Here is a 19,578-nt window from a genome sequence, read left to right on the forward strand (position 1 = left end):
TCTAATGCCCGCCAATAATTTGAAAATAAAAATATTGAGGGTAGGGCTGGGCGATATATGGAATATACTGGATATATCGCAGGTTTGTCTCTGTGCGATATAGAAAATGACGATATGGTGATATTGGAGTATACGTCCTCACGCAGTTACTTTTAGCTGCGGGCTTTACACTACAGGCTCTTCTCACTCTTTCTTGTTTCTACTTCGCACAAAGACATAAAACAAGCACACCTTCTTACATACGTCACATACTGTCGCGCGTGGAACGTCATACGCCCTCGCCGAGCAGAGATGTAGCGGCATGGCTAACGTTAGCTGTGATGCTAGCGGTAATACGAGAGAAAGAAGGTGCAAATCTGGTAACAAATGAAGGAAGAAGAATTATTTCTCAAGAAAAACCGCAGGGAGTCCATCATCCGGCGGTGGTTTGGCTTCAAGCGGGAAGATGTTGAACAGACATCAGTAATATGTCAAGTATGCGGCAAAAGCGTTGCTACAAAAAGTAGCACCACTGGTAATGTGTAGCATCATTTGAAAAGTCACCCACTAGAGCAGTGGTTCTCAACCTTTTTTCAGTGATGTACCCCCTGTGAACATTTTTTTAATTCAAAGACCCCCTAATCAGAGGAAAGCATTTTTGGTTGAAAAAAAGAGATAAAGAAGTAAAATACAGCACTATGTCATCAGTTTCTGATTTATTAAATTGTGTAACAGTGCAAAATATTGCTCATTTGATGTGGTGTTTCATGAACTATTTGGAAAAAAAGATATAAAAATATTGAAAAACTTGTTGAAAAATAAACAAGTGATTCAATTATAAATAAAGATTTCTACACATGGAAGTAATCATCAACTTAGAGTGCCCTCTTTGGGGATTGTAATAGAGATCCATCTGGATTCATGAACTTAATTCTTAACATTTCTTCACAAAAAAAGAAATCTTTAACATCAATATTTATGGAACATGTCCACAAAAAATCTAGCTGTCAACACTGAATATTGCATTGTTCCATTTCTTTTCACAGTTCTTTTTGACAGACATTTAAAAAAAATCTCACGTACCCCTTGGCATACCTTCAAATACCCCCAGGGGTATGCGTACCCCCATTTGAGAACCACTGCACTAGAGAATGAAGAGTGCTTAAAACTCCGCATGTCAACATCTCCGTTCGGTGCCACACCCACAAAATGCCCAAGCAACCATTTCCAGATCAATACCGTATGAAAAAAAAAGTCAACAGAAGGAGATAACGTCCGCAGTAACCTACCACATAGCGAAGGACATACACTATTTGATTTCCTATTATGCAGCTCATTTTTATTTGACACTTATTGAAAAATCTTGTGTGACATCATGCACAAAAGTGCACTTTATTTGTTTTAAACTATTGTAGTGGCGTTCTGTTCAAAAAGTGCACTTTAATTAGTGTTGTTTTGATATGTCATCTTAGTGACATCATGCACAAAAGTGCACTCATAGCTTGTTTTAAAATGTCTCTGACAATCTTGCACTTTCTGTTTTGGAAATGACATGAATGTTTGTGCCACTGCTTAATAACTGTTTAATAAATACACTTTGGGTAAATTTACATAGTTGTGATTTCCCTCTCTGCATGAAAGTATAAAATGAGCATATATTAATGCAGTATGAAGAAGAATGTTTTAATGTAGACACATAGAATCATCATACTGCTGTGATTATATGCATCAAGTGTTCATTCAAGGCTAAGGCAAAATATGGAGATATATATGGTGTATCGTGACATGGCCTACAAATATCCAGATATTAATAAAAGGCCATATCGCCCAGCCCTAATTGAGGGTGTAACGATTTGTTCTTAACGATTTGATTGGAATCATAGTTTGATATTGCACATACGATTCAGCGGCGGTATTAGATCCACTCGACATCCATTGCACCCTGCGGTTTCTCATTGTCATCCCATTGGGTTGAGTTTTTTTCTTGCCCTGATGTGGGATCTGAGCCGAGGATGTCGTTGTGGCTTGTGCAGCCCTTTGAGACACTCGTGATTAAGGGCTATATAAATAAACTTTGATTGATTGATGAGTGATAGTTTATTTACAACGATGCAATCCAAAGTGATTCAGTAACTTTTTACAATAAACAATCAATCGGCGTGATGTAAATAAATACTGGAACCTACAGATGAAGTTTCCTATATCCCTGTTATTTATTGTAAGGGAATTATGGATAATAAAAAAAACCAAGTAAACAACAATTATTGCCCAATACATTCACATCTTATTGAATAAAGCGCAACCAACACTCGAGGTTGAATTAACAAGAGGGAAACACTTTCTGCTCGTATTGTCAACATTTAAGAAATAATGAAAGTACAGTGACCAACATTTTACAGTAGATTTAACCGCTACTTCTACTTTTGTTTTAAATATTGAATACTGTATTTTAAACTGAATACACTAAATTGGCCCTATTGTGTGAATGTGAGTGTGAATGTTGTCTGTCTATCTGTGTTGGCCCTGCGATGAGGTGGCGACTTGTCCAGGGTGTACCCCGCCTTCCGCCCGATTGTAGCTGAGATAGGCTCCAGCGCCCCCCGCGACCCCAAAAGGGAATAAGCGGTAGAAAATGGATGGATGGATGGACAATATTAATTTCTTCAGGTTGAATTAACAGTAGATTTACCTGAGAAAATAAGTGCAAACAAATCTTTTCAGATTAAATTTCATATTGCAATTTAGTCCTTAAATAAAATAGTGAACATACTAGACAACTTGTCTTTTAGTAGTAAGTAAACAAACAAAGACTCCTAATTAGTCTGCTGACGTATGCAGTAACATATTGTGTCATTTATCTACCTATTATTTTGTCTACATTATGAGGGACAAACTGTAAAAATTGATTATTAATCTACTTGTTCATTTACTGTTAATATCTGCTTATTTTCTGTTTTAACATGTTCTATCTACACTTCTGTTAAAATGTAATAATCACTTATTCTTCTCTTGTTTGATACTTTACATTAGTTTTGGATGATACCACACATTTAGGTATCGATCCGATACCAAGTAGCTACAGGATCATACATTGGTCATAATTTAAGTTCTCATGTGTCCAGGGACATATTTCCTGAGTTTATAAACATACAAGATTTTGTGACGCTAAAAGATATCAATGTAATTATAGTAGTATCGACTAGATTGTGTTGTACTTGGTATCATTACAGTGGATGTCAGGTGTAAATTTCACCTGAGCTACGGTGTGTAGTGAAGCATGTTTAGCTATTCCTCGTCCTCCAGTGTAATTGATACTTGTAAGAAACGTACTTGATTTGTCGCCATGGAGACAAGGATTAGTGATTTAGAAGTAGCTAAAACACTGCCGACTGCGGATGGACGTTAGCCGCTAGCGAACTAGCCATGTCTTAAAGCACCTCTTCCTCAGTGTTTCAGTGTTATAACTTCACCTTTGTTGTTAGTTTTTAGGCCAAAATGCATCCATTCTCCCTTTTCTGTCTACACACTGTGTCTGCTTGTAAGTACTCTGGGTGTGTGCGCTGCCGAACATGCTCCTCTGCTTGCAATGTCACGACGTGACGTCATGCCTGGGAACCGGTACTTTTCAAACAGAGTATAGTACCGTTTTTGATTCATTAGTACCGCGATACTATACTAGTTCCGGTATTCCGTAGAACCCAAATATATTTATTACACTGTTTTCAAACTTCCGCCTCAGCCACACATGGGTCGTCAGAACTTGCTCCGCTGTAACTTCAGTTGTGTCCTCCACGTCCTTTGTGGCTTAAATTTGTGTTGTGGCGTTTGCATTTGTTGGTGACCTTTCTCAGCCACCGTAGGTATCCGCCATTCTTGTTTTGCCGACGAATGGCAATGACACCATAACGTCCTATGATTAAAAGTGATAAACTTCATATAAAATCTGCTGTTCTTAAATCCAACGTTTTCCTTTTTCTAATATAGAAAAATTTGAACGATTGCCTTTTAAATTAATGCATATGTTCCTTCTTGACTGTACTTAAATGTAAAACATATGTATAATATATTTATATTATTCACATGTAAATAATGCTGTATAATACTATATTTATATTATTCACATGTGAATAATGCTGTATAATAGACTGTATTTATATAATTCACATGTGAATAATGCTGTATAATAGACTGTATTTATATTATTCACATGTGAATAATACTGTATAATACTATATTTATATTATTCACATGTGAATAATGCTGTATAATAGACTGTATTTATATAATTCACATGTGAAAAATGCTGTATAATAGACTATTTATATTATTCACATGTAAATAATGCTGTATAATACTATATTTATATTATTCACATGTGAATAATGCTGTATAATACTATATTTATATTATTCACATGTGAATAATGCTGTATAATAGACTGTATTTATATTATTCACATGTGAATAATGCTGTATAATAGACTGTATTTATGTTATTCACATGTGAATAATGCTGTATAGTATTTATTGTCTATTGTGAGCGAACTGTGATGCTGAATTTCCCCCAGGGATCAATAAAGTACTTTCTATTCTATTCTAAAATGATATTAGATCAATACCTACAGTGTCTTCCGGAAGGCAAAATTGCTGACCACAGATTGATGCAGTTGAATCTTAGGAATATAAATCAATGTATTGATTAATTAACACCCTTTTAAAGTAATATCAAAATGGGGAACATTTATCTATGAAAATATGGAAAATCTGCTGATGTTGTGTTTGACAGAAAAGCTGTTTGAAGCAGATTCCGCAGAAGTCTGCTTTTCAAAATAAATGCTGCACATTATTATGACATTACTTCATAAAATGACTGTTTGTGGAACATTGTGTACAGAACATTTGTATAATATTTGTTATCTAAAAGTTTGTTTTTTAAAGCCATATTACGTCTTAAATATGAGCAGTTTTACGGGGCCAAGCACCAATGACATTTATTTCAATGAATTTCAATGGGATACGTTGATTTGAGGTACAAGTGTTTTGGGTTAAGAGCTGTGTCACAAAACCAATTACGCTCCTAAGTTGAGGTACTACTCTGTTTCTTTCCTTGAGTTCAAACCTTTTTCAAAAGGCACAACCAGGAGCCAGTTTTATTCCTCGATTACAAAATGCCGCCCAAGATACAGAGAACAGGAAAAACTGGTGTCTTGTTAATCAAGGGATGGATACTTGAATTAAGTAAATATTAGTGAGTATTAGTTAGGCATTAAATACATTAAATAAAAACCAATTCCTCGAGAGTTGTGTACAAATACTTCAAATGAAAACATGTTACAAAAAAAAACCCTGCAGCATTTGGTGCTGTACACATCTATTCAATTACAAACTACAAAAGCAGTGAAGTTGTCACGTTGTGTAAATGGTAAATAAAAAGAGAATACAATGATTTGCAAATCCTTTTCAACTTATACTTAATTGAATAGACTGCAAAGACAAGATATTTCATGTTCAAACTGGAAAACTTTATTTTCTGCAAATATGAGCTCATTTGGAATTTGATGTCTGCTACATGTTTCAAAAAAGCTGGCACAAGTGGCAAAAAAGACTGAGAAAGTTGAGGAATGCTCATTAAAGACTTATATGGAACATCCCACAGGTGAACAGGCTAATTGGGAACAGGTGGGTGCCATGATTGGGTATAAAAGCAGCCTCCATGAAATGCTCAGTCATTCACAAACAAGGACGGGGCGAGGGTCACCACTTTGTCAACAAATGCCTGAGCAAATTGTTTAAGAACAACATTTCTCAACCAGCTATTGCAAGGAATTTAGGGATTTCACCATTTATGCTCCGTAATATCATCAAAAGGTTTAGAGAATCTGGAGAAATCACTGCACATAAGCGATGATATTAAGGATCCCTCAGGCGGTACTGCATCAAAAAACAACATCAGTGTGTAAAGGATATCACCACGTGGGCTCAGGAACACTTCAGAAAACCACTGTAATTTTTATTGCTTGTAGTCGTAACTACAGTTGGTCGCTACATCTGTAAGTGCAAGTTAAAACTCTACTATGCAAAGCCAAAGCCATTTATCAACAACACCCAGAAACGCCGCCGGCTTCGCTGGGTCCGAGCTCATCAAAGATGGACTGACGCAAAGTGGAAAAGTGTTCTGTGGTCTGACGAATCTACACTTCAAATTGTTTTTGGAAACTGTGGACGTTGTGTCCTCCGGAACAAAGAAGAAAAGAACCATCTGGATTGTTCTAGGCGCAAAGTTGAAAAGCCAGCATGTGTGATGGTATGGGGGTGTATTAGAGCCCAAAGCATGGGTAACTTACACATCTGTGAAGGCACCATTAATGCTGAAAGGTACATACAGCTTTTGGAGCAACATATGTTGCCATCCAAGCAACGTTATCATGGACGCCCCTGCTTATTTCAGCAAGACAATGCCAAGCCACGTGTTACAACAGCGTGGCTTCATAGTAAAAGAGTGCAGGTACTAGACTGGCCTGCCTGTAGTCCAGACCTGTCTCCCATTGAAAATGTGTGGTGCAATATGAAGCCTAAAATACCACAACAAAGACCCTGGACGCTTGATAGCAAGAATGGAAAATAATTCCACTTCAAAAATGTGTCTCCTCAGTTCCCAAACATTTACTGAGTATTGTTAAAAGGAAAGGCCATGTAACACAGTGATAAAAATTCCCCTCTGACAACTTTTTTGCAATGTGTTGCTGCCATTAAATTCTAAGTTCATGATTAACATTAAACATGAAATATCTTGTTTTTGCAGTCTATTCAATTGAATATAAGGATTTGCAAATCATTGTATTCTCTTTTTATTTACCATTTACACAACGTGACAACTTCACTGCTTTTGGGGTTTGTAATAAAATAATTCATTTTGCCTTTAAACATTACTAAAGTTGGCCTTGCAAAACTTATTTTTCTTTGTTTTTTTTCAAGCTGATGCAGCCCCCTGAAGTTTTTTGGTATAAATAATATAAAAAATGAATACCACGTGTACATTCTTGGGGGTAACGATTTGATCCTCAATTCAAAATCAATACTTTTTTGAATAACATTAGGTGCCAGTTCTATAATTAACTACATTCCTCCGTAAATAAACAGCTGTAATTATTTTCTATATTACTAAAAAGAAAACTGGTTTTGTTGAATAAAATTCTAGCCAAACATTTAATAAAGTCAAATACAAATAAGACAACAAGAGAAGTATCAACACTTCTCTTTTCTTAAGTAAATGTGTACAGCAGATAAAAGGAAAGGCCATGCAACACAGTGGTAAAAATGCCCCTGTGACAACTTTTTTACAATGTGTTGCTGCCATTAAATTCTAAGTTAATTATTTTTAATTTTTTTTAAGTAAGTTTCTCAGTGTGAACATGAAATATCTTGTCTTTGCAGTCTATTCAATTTAATATAAGTTGAAAAGTAGGGATGTCCGATAATGGCTTTTTTCCGATATTCCGATATTGTCCAACTCTTTAATCACCGATACCAATATCAACCGATACCGATATCAACCGATACTGATATATACAGTCGTGGAATTAACACATTATTATGCCTAATTTGGACAACTAGGTATGGTGAAGATAAGGTCCTTTTTAAAAATAAATAAATTAAATTAAAAACATATTTTGAATAAAAAAGAAAGTAAAACAATATAAAAACAGTTACATAGAAACTAGTAATTAATGAAAATGAGTAAAATTAACTGTTAAAGGTTAGTACTATTAGTGGACCAGCAGCACGCACAATCATGTGTGCTTACGGACTGTATCCCTTGCAGACTGTATTGATATATATTGATATATAATGTAGGAACCACAATATTAATAACTGAAAGAAACAACCCTTTTGTGTGAATGAGTGTAAATGGGGGAGGGAGTTTTTTTTGGGTTGGTGCACTAATTGTAAGTGTGTCTTGTGTTTTTTATGTTGATTTAATTTAAAAAAAATTAAAATTAAAATTAAAAAAACGATACCGATAATAAAAAAAACGATACCGATAATTTCCGATATTACATTTTAAAACATTTCTACATCTCTAAAAGATTTGCAAATCATTGTATTCTCTTTTTATTTACCATTTACACAACGTGACAACTTCACTGCTTTTGGTTTTTGTAAGACAAGAAATTCCAGGAGTAAAATAAAATATTCCCAGTATTAAGGCATGCATACTTGTACTAAAGAAAATATTTCAAGTTGAAAAGTTTATTACCAACAGTGCCATAACGTCTGATTGACTAGTGTTAGTTATTTTTGCTTGAATGGCATAAAATGTCTGTTATCAACTGTGTGTTTTGAGGCGGTAAAAAAAAATTGGTTGCATTGCTGCTCTTTGACCATTTCCCCTTTTTACATTATTTCCTACAGGAAATGTTTACGCAAACACAAACAAACTGAGGTCCCGGGTGGATGCTGTATAAACACTAAGAGGATGCACTGGCCATAGCGATACGTAACATAAATAGATCACGGTGGTTTATTGCTTGAAACACAAATGTTGGCCTCGTAGCATTCTTCAGTCATAATGCTCCTTGAAGAAATACCTCGAGAAAAGCACTCAAGCGTGTCTTATCTCTACTCAGGTGCACCCCGCCCCTCTTTGAAAAAAAGGTGCAACGTGAACTTTGTCAGCTTCAAGAAGGACGGAGGCGAGAACAAAGAGACTTAACCACGAGGTGTGACGTCGAGGCGGGACAATCCCGCTCTCTGATCTGTTTACAAATATGACGCTCCCACTGTGGACCCCCTCTACCTCGCCCCACCCTCCTCCCCCCACTGAACCCAATAACCTCGAGTGGGGTTACATACCCATGTCATACTAACAAGCTCCCCCCCACCCACTATACATGCCTTTCATCCCCCCGTTAAATGAAAACAACCTCAATCTGCCTGGTTCGCCATGGCAACATCTTCCACGGCACATGTCCTTGAGGTTCTCCAATCCAAGGGTCGACGTCAAATCCTTTGAACACTGTTAGAAATTACTTTTTTTTTTATATACAAAGAGGGCTACAGGGCTCTCACCGGCTTAACTGCTCTTGATACATTTAGCTACATTTTCCTAAAAAAACAACCCAGCTAATGCTCCCTTATGAATGTATGCTTATGGATTTTACAGGATGACAATTTAGGATTAGGGCATCTTCAAGCACTTTAATATAAAAAGAAATGTTGTTTGGTAAAGCCATTTGTGGACATTCTTTTCCCCCACAAAATGTGTATGTGTGGCAAAAGAAATAGACCACAAACAAAGAAGGGAATGCGACAATAATAATTTGACCTACAGTTGCACGCAAAATGACCCCTCCCCCCCAAGTAAAGTATATTCCCTCGCCACTTTGCGATTAATTTACTACGATCTTGGTACGTTGCAAATTTTAAAGTACCCATTACAGTTGTCCTGATAAAAGTACGTAGATTTTAGAGTGTATGAGGTGTTTTAAGAGCACAGAAAGTGTGTATAAGTGTGTGTGAAAGAAGTGGCCCAAACATACTTGCCAACCCTCCCGGATTTTCCGGGAGACTCCCGAAATTCAGCGCCTCTCCCGAAAACCTCCCGGGGACAAATTTTCTCCCGAAATTCAGACCTGAGTCTGAGTCCAGCTCCATGCAGACCTGAGTGACGTGTCGACAGCCTGTTTTCACGTCCTCTTTCCCACAACATAAACAGCGTGCCTGCCCAATCACGTTATAACTGTAGAATGATGGAGGGCGAGTTCTTGGTTTCTTATGTGGGTTTATTGTTAAGCAGTTTCATTAACGTCCTCCCAGCGCGGTAACAACACACAACAACAGCAGTCACGTTTTCGTCTACCGTAAAGCAGTTCGTCTGCCGTAAACAGCAATGTTGTGACACTCTTAAACAGGACAATACTGCCATCTACTGTACATGCATATGTGACAATAACATCTAGGGCTTTTAGAGAGTGCAGTGCACAACTGCGCACACAACAAGGAGACGAAGCAGAATGCATCATCAGAGATGGTGTTCAGCATGGTTAGAAAAATAGTGACAGAGAATAGAACAAGGATGGACAATTCAACCCTTAACTCAACAATGAGTAGATGAGTGTTATGTGTGTGTATTTGTGTAAATAAATGAACACTGAAATTCAAGTATTTCTCTTATATATCCAGTATATATGGAATATACTGGATATATCGCGGGTTTGTCTCTGTGCGATATAGAAAATGACTATATGGTGATATTGGAGTATACGTTCTCACACAGTTGCTTTTAGCTGCGGGCATTACACTACAGGCTCTTCTCACTCTTTCTTGTCTCTCCTTCTCACAGAGACATAAAACAAGCGCACCTATTTACATAAATCACATACTGTCGCGCGTGCAACGTCATACGCGAATCTGGTAACAAATGAAGGAAGAATTAATTCCCAAGAAAAACAGCAGGGGGTCCATCGTCTGGCTGTGGTTTGGCTTCAAGCGGAAAGATGTTGAACAGACAACCGTAATATGCCAAGTATGCGGCAAAAGCGTTGCTACAAAAAGTAGCACCAATGCTAATGTGTAGCATCATTTGAAAAGTCACCCGCTAGAGAATGAGGAGTGCTTGAAACTCTGCATGTCAACATCTCCGTTCGGTGCCACACCCACAAAATGCCGAAGCAACCGTTTCCACATCAACACCGTATGAAACAAATAGTCCACAACAGTCCGCAGGAACCTACCACATAGTGAAGGACATACAGTATTTGATTTCCCATTATGCAGCTCATTTTTATTAGACAGTTATTGAAATATCTTGTGTGACATCATGCACAAAAGTGCACTTTATTTGTTTTAAACTATTGTAGTGGCGTTCTGTACAAAAAGTGCAGTTTAATTTAGTGTTGTTTTGATATGTCATCTTAGTGACATCATGCACAAAAGTGCACTAATAGCTTGTTTTAAAATGTCTCTGACAATCTTGCACTTTCTGTTTTAGAAATAACATGAATGTTTGTGCCACTGCTTAATAACTTTTTAATAAATACACTTTTGGTAAATTGACTTAGTTGTGATTTCCCTCTCTGCATGAAAGTTTAAAAGTAGCATATATTAATGCAGTATGAAGAAGAATGTCTTAATGTAGACACATAGAATCATCATACTGCTGTGATTATATGCATCAAGTGTTCATTCAAGGCTAAGGCCAAATATAAATGATAAATAAATGATAAATGGGTTGTACTTGTATCGCGCTTTTCTACCTTCAAGGTACTCAAAGCGCTTTGACACTACTTCCACATTTACCCATTCACACACACATTCACACACTGATGGAGGGAGCTGCCATGCAAGGCGCTAACCAGCACCCATCAGGAGCAAGGGTGAAGTGTCTTGCTCAGGACACAACGGACATGACGAGGTTGGTACTAGGTGGGGATTGAACCAGTGACCCTCGGGTCGCGCACGGCCATTCTTCCACTGCGCCACGCCGAGATATATATCATGTATCGTGACATGGCCTAAAAATATTGAGATATTAATAAAAGGCCATATCGCCCAGCTCTAATTTGAAGCACTTTGGCGCGTTCAAACTGGCAAAAAGTATTAGATGTGTGTCACTAGGGGGCAAAAAAAAAATCTGATTTAGTGTGCAGAGTCATAGTGACTGCTTGTAAAATAAAATGGTTTTAGATTTATATCGGTTTATTGCAAACTACTGTCAACTAAATACAATTTCAATGGAGTTTGTATTAGGTCTGCAACAAATAATTTAAAAAAAGCTTCAATTTATATTCTGTTTTGATTAGTCGTTAAATGAGGGAATCTAAAAAAAAAAAAGTATGAAATCCAGACCACAAGGAGTACTTGGAACTTTGAATACAGTTTCTTTACGGCCATTGCAATAGGAAGGTTGCCATCATGTGACCTAGAGTGCAGAAAATTAGGCTTATTTCGAAATGTTTAGAGGCAAATATAAATGCGATCATGAAAAATAGGATGAGTGGATTTTTACACTCTTAGGATTTTTTTTTTCTTTGAATCCATTTGTCATTACCAAGATGTTACTGCTACCTCACTTCACTTGACACTTACGGTATTTAGAAAATGGAGGCACATCATGTCTTTACATCTGAGGGGTCCACAAATTAAACATTAATCGGTGAAAGACAAAGTCGGACTTATTTGTGCATCGCTAAGTAACATATTTGATTGACATAACGAGTGCTGTGCTGCTGTGATCGTGACGCTAATGAGGAAAAAGGCTAAGTTTGTTTGCAGTTGATTTCCTGCTACAAAAAAATTGTCTCATTTACAATTCATGTCTGCAGTTGTTTTTATGCTGTGAAGTTCATATTTTGTCTCATTATTTAACTATAGATGTCCCTGTTGTTCAGCAATGTCTGCTAGCGATATCAAGATTCAGTTTATGCTGTTGAGCCTACCAGAGATGTATTCATCTACTTTACTAATACTATTAAGGATATTTTCTTGATGCTAACAAATAGCACCAAAGACGCTATAATGTGGTCATCCATGTCTAAGAAAGCACTAGGTTTTCCTGCACAACAACAAAATAAGTTATGAAAATGGACAATAAAAATACAGCGTATTGGACACAATATTACGAGGGCTTAACAAGACACTAGTTTATGTGCACAAGCAGGTCTTCGTAGTTATATTTAGGCATAGCAACCACAACAAAAAACTAAGTCGATCTCTTGTCCTTTCTTTACGTTTAATTCTGCTCGCTAACACTACTTATATAGTATAGAATAAACTTGATTGCATCACAGAAAGTTTCTCAAACAAACATTTTACAAAGTGATCACTGCAGACACAAGCGGTCCGATTGTATTCCACAAGATGAGGAAAGTGATATATTTAAGAGCCATTTCCGTTGACGCACGTTCCTTTTTACCTGACTTTATTAACTTTATGAACCACTTCTTTCGGGACTCTATTAAAGTTATTTCTTATCTCTCCTATTTGAACGATTGCAACACCCGAGAACCGAACAGCAATAGGGCATTTTCTGCTCAAAGGCTACTCTCGCTCTCACTCGTTTTAATGCTACAGAAAAACAGATGCGACGTCAAATGCAACCTTCCTATAAGCGCACATGAGAGCGGTGGTGTGAGTTTTTTCTTTTACTTAAGTTTTACTAATGCACACATTTAAAAGTGCCATTTCAATTTTAATCATGTGCATTTACTATAATTAAAACATTAAGGTTATGGCAAGCAGAAACTTTTTTTATTTTCAACTATTTATATTGTACTTACATATTATTCATATTCATTTATTAATTATATTAATGATTACTAAAATAATCAATAGCCCCCGGTTGGATCATTTAAATACAAGCAAACCCACACAAAAATAAATAGTACATTTGACATTTATTGCCTAACTCCTTGCACTGCAAAAACTGAAATCTAGGTAAGATTAAATATCTCAAATAAGGGTGATATTTGCTTATTTTCTGTCTGATAAGATAATTCTTCTCACTAAGCAGATTTTATGTTAGAGTGTTTTACTTGTTTTAAGTGTTTTGGTCCTAAATGATCTCAGTAAGATATTACAGCTTGTTGCTGAGATTTGATGACCTATATTGAGTAAAACATGCTTAAAACTAGAATATCAACTGTTGCAAAGCTGTGTCATCAACACTCACAAGTATAAAATTACTTTTTTAAAGTAATAATTTCTTAATTCAAGCATGAAACAAAAAATTATGACTTTGACACAATTGTGTCTCATAATTAAAACAGACGACAGCCAAATGGACTTTGCTGTTTTATTTTCAATGAAACAAGAGAAAATACGTACTCATATAGTAGTACAGTTGGCACAGTACAGTAAACTGACAGTTAATATTTAAACATTTAACATGTGACATTTCAAACTATTTTGAACAGAAATAGTTCATGCACATTCAGGTAAATTCTTCAAAATTATAATTAAAAATGTTTTGGCTGGGGGCCGGGCTGTATGTGTATATGTATGTATGTGTATATATATATATATATATATATATCCATCCATCCATCCATTTTCTACCGCTTATTCCCTTTGGGGTCGCGGGGGGCGCTGGAGCCTATCTCAGCTACAATCGGGCGGAAGGCGGGGTACACCCTGGACAAGTCGCCACCTCATCGCAGGGCCAACACAGATAGACAGACAACATTCACACTCACATTCACACACTAGGGCCAATTTAGTGTTGCCAATCAACCTATCCCCAGGTGCATGTCTTTGGAGGTGGGAGGAAGCCGGAGTACCCGGAGGGAACCCACGCAGTCACGGGGAGAACATGCAAACTCCACACAGAAAGATCCCGAGCCCGGGATTGAACCCAAGACTACTCAGGACCTTCGTATTGTGAGGCAGATGCACTAACCCCTCTTCCACCGTGCTGCCTATATATATATATATATATATATATATATATATATATATATATATATATATATATATATATATATATATATATATATATATCCATCCATTTTCTACCGCTTATTCCCTTTGGGGTCGCTGGAGCCTATCTCAGCTACAATCGGGCGGAAGGCGGGGTACACCCTGGACAAGTCGCCACCTCATCGCAGTATATAAATATATATATATATATATATATATATATATATATATATATATATATATATATATATATATATATATATATATATATTCGTCGCGCACTAATTGACTGAAAGAGCATGCACTTGGCGCGACGATGTCATGTTATGGATGGGAAAATGCATTTTTAGACAATATGATTTGCCTGAGCGGCTAGAAGATCCCGAGAGTAACAAGCGGTTGCCTTATTGCCTTTCCATTAAGAAAAATTAACTAGTTTATAGTATAAGTTTGCTGGTTTCAAGAAATGGAATGCCGAGCGCATATCATTATGTCAAGATAATGGCACTAGCATCTACTTAATTTAATAATATTTTTCAACATATTGAGAAAAAGGGTCTCTTTTTTTTCTACCAAGAAAAGTGCACTTGTTATTAGTGACAATATACTTATGTTAAGGTATTTTTGGGTTCATTGAGGTTAGCTAATTTTACTTGTTTTGGAAAGTCTTGACAAGCCAAATTTTCTTGTTCTATTGGCAGATAATTTTCCTTAGTTCAAGTAAAATACCCCTAATTGTATTTTTATTTCTTTTCTTGTTTTTGAACACTGACTTTTTGCAGTGTGCCATCAATCTCTATGCAGATTGTTAAGCATCCAACGCATTCTCATTTAGCCAACACTTGCACAACACTGCATATTTCTTTTCACCCATGAAAATGAATACCCGTCAAATAAAAAAATCGGACGTGCTCTGCTATCTTTTCTCATTACGCCACAAATGTTGTCCATTCCAAAGTCGGGGCGGGGGCACGGCGATCAGGACTTAACACGAGGGTACAATCAATGGGCGTCTAAACCTTAAAAGGAAAGTAGGGCAACGTTTTAACTGAGATTAGACAGATGGTGTTCACGGGAGCTGCAGCTACTGTCTCGGGCTAAGTGTTTATGAACATTGGTTAATCCATTACCCCAGACCCTCATCAACCCGCCGACCTACACAGCCAAAAAATGGCTTCAATTTGGGAAAATAAATGGTAAGTGGGTTTCACTTGTATAGCGCTTTTCTACCTTCAAGGTACTCAAAGCGCTTTGACACTATTTCCACATTCACCCATTCACACACACATTGACACACAGTATTGTCTGGATTCGATAAGAGAATGGATAAGGAATCGAAATCGATAATTTCTTCCTCATCCCTAGATGTGCCTATTGTTTTATACGGTGTTTCAATTTGAGGTTTCTAGTTTTATATTAAAAAAATGTGCCTTGGCTCAAAAAAGGTTGAAAAACATTGCACTACACCAGGGATTCGGCAACCCAAAATGTTGAAAGAGCCATATTGGACCAAAAATACAAAACCAAATCTGTCTGGAGCCGCAAAAAAATTAAAAGCCATATTACATACAGATAGTGTGTCATGAGATATAAATTGAATTAAGAGGACTTAAAGGAAACTAAATGAGCTCAAATATACCTACAAACGAGGCATAATGATGCAATATGTACATATAGCATGTTAGCATCGATTAGCTTGCAGTCATGCAGTGACCAAATATGCCCGATTAGCACTCCCCACAAGTCAATAACATCAACAAAACTCACCTTTGTGCATTCATGCACAACGTTAAAAGTTTGGTGGACAAAATGAGACAGAAAAAGAAGTGGCATAAAACACGTCCTAGAAAGTCGGAGAAAGTTATACATGAAAACAAACTACGGTGAGTTCAAGGACCGCCAAAATTAGTAGGACAAAACAGCGCTCGCCAAATACTCGAATCAGTGAAGCATGTTTAATATAAACAGTGGGATTTATAACAATTCGGGAGGTTTGTGTCATGTTTGGCCTCCTACAGAAACCATATTAAAACAAAAAATATATTTTTCCCCCTCATCTTTTTCCATTTTTCATACATCTTTGAAAAAGCTCCAGGGAGCCACCAGGGCGGCGCTAAAGAGCCGCATGCGGCTCTAGAGCTGCGGGTTGCCGACCCCTGCACTACACAGCCCCCCCTTCTGTCAACCCGCTGACAGAAGGCTTGACAATGAGCTAAATAATATTATTTGATATTTTACGGTAATGTGTTAATAATTTCACACATAAGTCGCTTCTGAGTATAAGAAAACTGCGACTTATAGTCCGAAAAATACGGTAGCCCTGCATTAGTGTCCATCACCGTGACAAAACAGATATTGTAAATTCTACATAATTGCAGTGAGACATGTTACCATTCCTTGGTTAAATGTAGAATAGTAGGGTCAGTTCAGAACAGTAAGAACAAAATGATAGTATGGTTCTTTAATGCCTTGCTTTTGTGTTTAGTCAGGACAGGACATTTGAGACTGAACGTAATGCATGAAAATTGTAAACATTTTTACACCAGTGCTCTGAAACAATCTCCAGCGGGCTTCCTGCATCAAAGATAATATAATATTAAGATAAGATATACATAACATCTCGAAGCACTCTCCACGGTCTTAACAATTCAAATCGATCCAAACCCTTTAATTTCTGTACCGGTATTTGGAATCATTCCTGAAGGGATGGAACTACCTGTCGGGGGTCACAAAATAGTTGCCTTTACCACCCTCCTCGCACGCCGCCTGATATTGTTGAAGTGGAAGGAGGCTGTCCCACCCTTAGTCTCCCACTGGATAAGGGACGTACTAGCAAACCTGAAGCTCGAGAAAATAAGATATACATTACGGGGCTCTGAAAACAAGTTTTTTTAAAGTGTGGAGACCTTTTTTGACTTTTTTTGACCAATCTTCTACACAAGTGCAGGAAGAGCCCTAGATATGTACCTAAATATGGCCTTGTCATGCTGCGTCTACATCAGGGGTGCTCATTACGTCGATAGCGATCTACCGGTCGATCTCGAAGGGTGTGTCAGTCGATCACCAGCCAGCCATTAAAAAAATAGTCCTAAAAATGAGCGATCATAAATCTTCACTATGACGTCACTTTCGTCACTTGATTGACATTCACGGCACCCGAGGGTCTTCTGAGATGACGCTGGCTGCTGCCAGCTCATTAAAATGACCGACAGGAAGGCGAGAAACACTTTATTTCAACAGACTCTGGCACCGTACCTGTCGTCAAAACTCCAAAGACCGACTGCACAGTTGCACAATAAAAGCTCTGCTTCATCCTGCCTGCGCTACCAAAATAAGAGTCTCAGAAAGCTGGCGTACACAAGCTAGCAAGCTACGGAGTTTGCCGACAATGTATTTCTTGTAAAGTGTATACAAAGGAGTACGGAAGCTGGACAAATAAGATGCCAAAAACCAACCACTTTCATGTGGTATTGGACAGAAAGGAGGACTTTTTTTCTCCTCCATTCGAAAATGTGGACCTTATCAGCACCACTGTCTGATTCCAATCAATGCAAGTCATCAGAATCAGGTAATACACCAACTTATATTCTTGTCTTCATGAAAGAAAGGAATCTATATGTGTTAAACATGCTTGTATTATCTTTAACCACCTTTAAGTTGTTAACAATATTAACTATATGTGTTAAACATGCTTGTATCATCTTTAACCACCTTTAAGTTGTTAACAATATTAACTATATGTGTTAAACATGCTTGTTCTATCTTTAACCACCTTTAAGTTGTTAACAATATTAACTATCTGTGTTAAACATGCTTACATTATCTTTAAACACCTTTAACTTGTTAACAATATTAACTATATGTATTAAACATACTTGTATTATCATTAAACACCTTTAATGTATTAACAATATTAACTATATGTGTTAAACATGCTTGCATTATCATTATACACCTTTAACTTGTTAACAAAAACATATTTCATAAAGAAGTGAATATAAATTATATATATGAATGAGGTAGATCCCCACGACTTGATCAATTGAAAAGTAGCTCGCCTGCAGAAAAAGTGTGAGCACCCCTAGTCTACATTATGTTTCAGTTTTCGATTACTTTGTTTTAAGTGCCTTGTACTGAACTTTATTTATTTATTTATTTTTACTCCGGGTATTTTTGTACTCTTACTTTTGTTTTTTGTTTTGAGTGACAGCAGGGGTAGGGGATGAAGAGGGTTTGAATATGTTGTTAACGTATATGTGAAATCAATAAAAAGAACTATGAAAGAAAGAAAGATATACATAACAAGCTATCAGTCTTGACGCTGTAATAAGAAGCTGCATCATGGTGTTGACAATATATTAGGCCTGGTGATTAGTTGAAAAATGTAGTTACCACTGTATGAAAAAACAAAAAAAAACACTTGACTGTGTTCTGCAAGGTGATTATTGAAAACCTCCCCACTCACCATGTCGAGATCCCGGTGGGTGCTCATGGCTCAGCGCGGAGAGGAAGCAGTGGACCCGGGGCGGAGAGGGCAGGACGGGGGGCGCTTCAGCTGCTGGAGACGGGGCCAGAGCCCTGACACAAACAACACGACGTGAGCCGCTTACAGCACGATCTGGCACCAGGACTGCACAGGATCAATTATCTGCACAGATTACTGGCTTTGACAGCCTAGGAAAATCATGCACGCCATTTTTACTGCAAAAAAGGTGCAGCTTTTCTACCTGAAGATATAACACTTGGAACAACCCCCCCTCCATCTTAGCAGCGCGATACTACTAAGAGGAACGCGTATCTCATGTTAGTCGATGCAACCATGGCCTGTTAACTTGCTGGCTATAAAAACAAATAAAACTAATCGATGTCAATCAATCAGTGAAGACAACAGCAAGTAAGAAGAAGAAGAAGAGGGGTGATGCTAATGTTAGCATTAGCTTTCGCCAAAACTGCCGCTGGCTATTAAGCAAGCTCGCCGCTTAGCGAGACGTACGTCGTCCATTTCCCTCGTCCCTACCTGCATTTGATGAATACGATGGAACTGGGCATTCAGTAAAGCGGAGGGAGGGAAAATAGTCGAATTGTTGCTCTCCCACACCGGAAAATATCGATCGCAAATGGCTCAGGCTGAATGTTGGGTATCGCTGGGCTAATGGACGGGAAGACGCCGGATGTCAGCTGATTG

At 37.4% G+C, this 19,578-nt stretch overlaps 1 protein-coding gene across 1 annotated transcript in view; it reads right to left on the reverse strand.

Annotated features, from left to right (window-relative positions):
* ubl3b (ubiquitin-like 3b) overlaps window positions 1-19,578 on the reverse strand; it is a 36,807-nt gene extending 17,229 nt beyond the window's left edge. The window contains exons 1-2 of the mRNA XM_061930090.2: window positions 19,411-19,578; window positions 18,859-18,971 (exon numbers count right to left, since the gene is read on the reverse strand). Coding sequence (XP_061786074.1) covers window positions 18,859-18,885 — 27 coding nt within the window. The 5' untranslated portion in view covers window positions 18,886-18,971; window positions 19,411-19,578. The remainder of the gene's footprint in view (window positions 1-18,858; window positions 18,972-19,410) is intronic.

The sequence above is a fragment of the Nerophis lumbriciformis genome, linkage group LG36 (assembly GCF_033978685.3).
Source record: "Nerophis lumbriciformis linkage group LG36, RoL_Nlum_v2.1, whole genome shotgun sequence".
In the NCBI taxonomy this organism is placed as follows: domain Eukaryota; kingdom Metazoa; phylum Chordata; class Actinopteri; order Syngnathiformes; family Syngnathidae; genus Nerophis; species Nerophis lumbriciformis.